This window comes from Plasmodium cynomolgi, chromosome 13, assembly GCF_000321355.1.
Source record: "Plasmodium cynomolgi strain B DNA, chromosome 13, whole genome shotgun sequence".
NCBI classification, from domain to species: Eukaryota; Apicomplexa; class Aconoidasida; order Haemosporida; family Plasmodiidae; genus Plasmodium; species Plasmodium cynomolgi.
This window is the reverse complement of record NC_020406.1, coordinates 1,577,359-1,579,951: the sequence shown is the minus strand read 5'-3', so window position 1 is coordinate 1,579,951 and position 2,593 is coordinate 1,577,359. Positions and strand designations below refer to the sequence as shown.

The 2,593-nt window shown below is 38.3% G+C and overlaps 1 protein-coding gene across 1 annotated transcript in view; it reads right to left on the bottom strand.

The window, feature by feature from the left end:
* The window catches only part of PCYB_134350 (sperm-specific protein Don juan), a gene marked incomplete at both ends in the record, with an annotated part of 2,524 nt that extends 256 nt beyond the window's left edge, over nt 1–2,268 (bottom strand). Inside the window, 4 exons of the mRNA XM_004224460.1 lie at nt 1–849; nt 1,543–1,636; nt 1,900–1,967; nt 2,225–2,268. The exon at nt 1–849 is cut by the window's left edge and continues 256 nt beyond it. Coding sequence (XP_004224508.1) covers nt 1–849; nt 1,543–1,636; nt 1,900–1,967; nt 2,225–2,268 — 1,055 coding nt within the window. The remainder of the gene's footprint in view (nt 850–1,542; nt 1,637–1,899; nt 1,968–2,224) is intronic.
* Nucleotides 2,269–2,593: the final 325 nt, after the last annotated feature.

The window sequence follows — 2,593 nt, the reverse complement described above, 5'->3', positions numbered from 1 at the left end:
TTTTTGTTCGTCCTTTTGTCGTCCTTTTTGTCTTCCTTTTTGTCGTCCTTTTTGTCCGCCTTTTTATCTTCCTTCTTGGCGGGCTTCTTGTCCACCTTGTTGTCCCCTTTCTTTTCTTCTTTCTTTTCCGCCTTCTTATCGTCCTTCTTTTCCGCCTTCTTATCGTCCTTCTTTTCTGCCTTCTTTTCGTCTTTCTTCTCAGTTTTTTTCTCCGCCTTCTCTACCTTCTCTGCCTTTTTGTCCTTCCCCTTGTCGATTTTTTTTATGACAGCCTTTTCACTTTTCGCCTTTTCCTTCTTGTCATCCGTCTTGGACTTGTCACCTTTTTGCGCCTTTCCTTCTGAACCTTTGGCATCCTTTTTGACGTTCTTTTTGGCTTTTTCTTCTTTCTTTTCCTTTTCTATTTTACTGACCTTTCCATTCTTCTTTGTCTTATCATCCTTCTTCATTTTGTCGCTTTTGGTATCCTCCTTTGGTTTGGTTGGATTGGGTGCCTTCTTCATGTTGATTACCTTTTTGGTTTTCTGTTTGGTTAACTGCACATTTTTATTTTTCATTTCTGGTGCTTTCTTTTGTTTGTCAATGGTTTTGTTTATCGTTTTTTTCTTCAAAATAGAAGTTACAACTTTTTTATTTTTAAATGTATGGGTATTTAATTTCTTGTAATCTAAACTAACTCCTTTAATCACTCGGTTCATCGAAATATTTGAACGTTGTTTCGTGAATTGTACTTTGGCTGGTGTTAGCTTTTTTTTTTTTTTTATTTTCTGTGCAATGTTCAATTTTTTTTTTTTCATTTCGTTCAGCTTTTCCACGTCTTTGGAGTAGTTCTCTATAAACTGGGGCAAGCTAAGGGGGAAAGGCGCAAAAAAAAAAAAAAAAAAGGAAAAATGGGGAAATGGAACAGTCGCGTAGGGAGTGGAAAAAGTGACAAAAGTTTGCAAAAAAAAAAACGGCCAAAAAATTGCAAGAAGTTGCAGAAAATGCAGAAAATGCAGAAAATGTAGAAAATTGCAGAATATTGCAGAATATTGCAGAAAATTGCAAAAAATTGCAAAAAACTGCAAAAAACTGCAAAAAACTGCAAAAAATTGCAAAAAATTGCAAAACGCAGGAAACCCTATAACCCTGCCACCGCGTAAATTTTGCTACATATTGCCGTGTCTGCGAACAAGCCCATTTCTGTGCCTACATAACTAGGACTGCCACAGTGCTCAAATTGTTCTACGTGAACAATTCACAAAACGCGGCGGCACTCCTCGTCGCACTGCGCAGCACAGTTCTTTTCCCTTTGTCCACATATCTATTGATGCTACTTGTGTTGTTCCATTATTTGCACGTTTGCTATTTTGTGTGCTTTTTTTTTTTTTTTAAGTGCGCAAAAAAAATGGTACATAAAAATATGCACGCTCGCGCAAACGGCTTGGTATACGCAGGGGTATAAACGGCTATGCCTATCTATATGCTACTTTTCGCTAGACTAATGCTCATTTAAAAAATTAAAAAATAAACAAAAGAAAGAAATGAAAGAGAGAGAGAGACCAGTTAGCTATGCTGTGGTTCCACAAATTTTTCATAGTGTTTATGGGGTATTTAGTTATTTTCTTTTTTTCGGCCAGTTTCCAATTAATTCGTCCTGAGTTGGGGTTTTTTGGGGGGGAAGGAGAAGTTAACGTGTGTGTTTTTGCGCGCGTCGCAACGTATGCGTGCGCGGGGAGTACACACATGTGAGGCCATGCCTATGTAGCGGCATGCACATGTGGCTGAATGTAGGAAGAAGTAGCATTTTTGCATTTGTCAAAATTGACGTTATTTTTTACTTTATTTTATTTTATTATTTTTTTTTGATCTTTCCATTTGTCAAACTGTTTTTTTTTTTTTTGCCATCGTTGTGTGTACCATAAAGGAGTTGCTGTTCGTAACCATACAAGAACAATTTTTTTTTATCCTTTTCATCGAAGATTGTTCTAAGGGAAAGGAAAAGGCAGAACTGCTTTTGCGAAGAGAACGAGGAATTTTCTTTCCTTTCTTTTTTATGTTCACATTAACTGGGCGTTTTTATGAATTGTTGCAGAGTGCTCTTCCTCGTGTATTTTCAGCGGTTGGGGGGAGTTAGCCGGGGAAAGGCGCTCCCGTAATCCTGCCGCAGGCAGCTGTGCCACTGTGTAGTGTCACTGTATAGTGCCATGTTCCCCAAGTATGCTTCTCTCATTCGTTTGGTAACCTTTGATCCTCCAAATTTTTATTATTATCAGACGCCTTGCTCATTTTGCGAAAGGCAATTTTGAATGTGCGGTTTGCTTAACAGTGGGTTCTTGAGGCACGGAAATAGGGACTCACACACATATGCATGTGGAGCAGCGGCTCGCGTGGGTACGTCCGTGTGGATATATACGTATAGGTAAGCACGTATCTATATGCGCTTATCAAAGGCAGGAATCACAAAACAAATGGGAGAAGGGGTATTCCTCTTTGTTATTCTGCTTTGAACTCTGGAAGGGCTGCAGCGGCGTAAGGGGTGTGTTTATTTTACTTATTCTATTTAATGTTACTTGTTTTTTTATTCGAAAGTTTTTTATTATCCTTATTATTC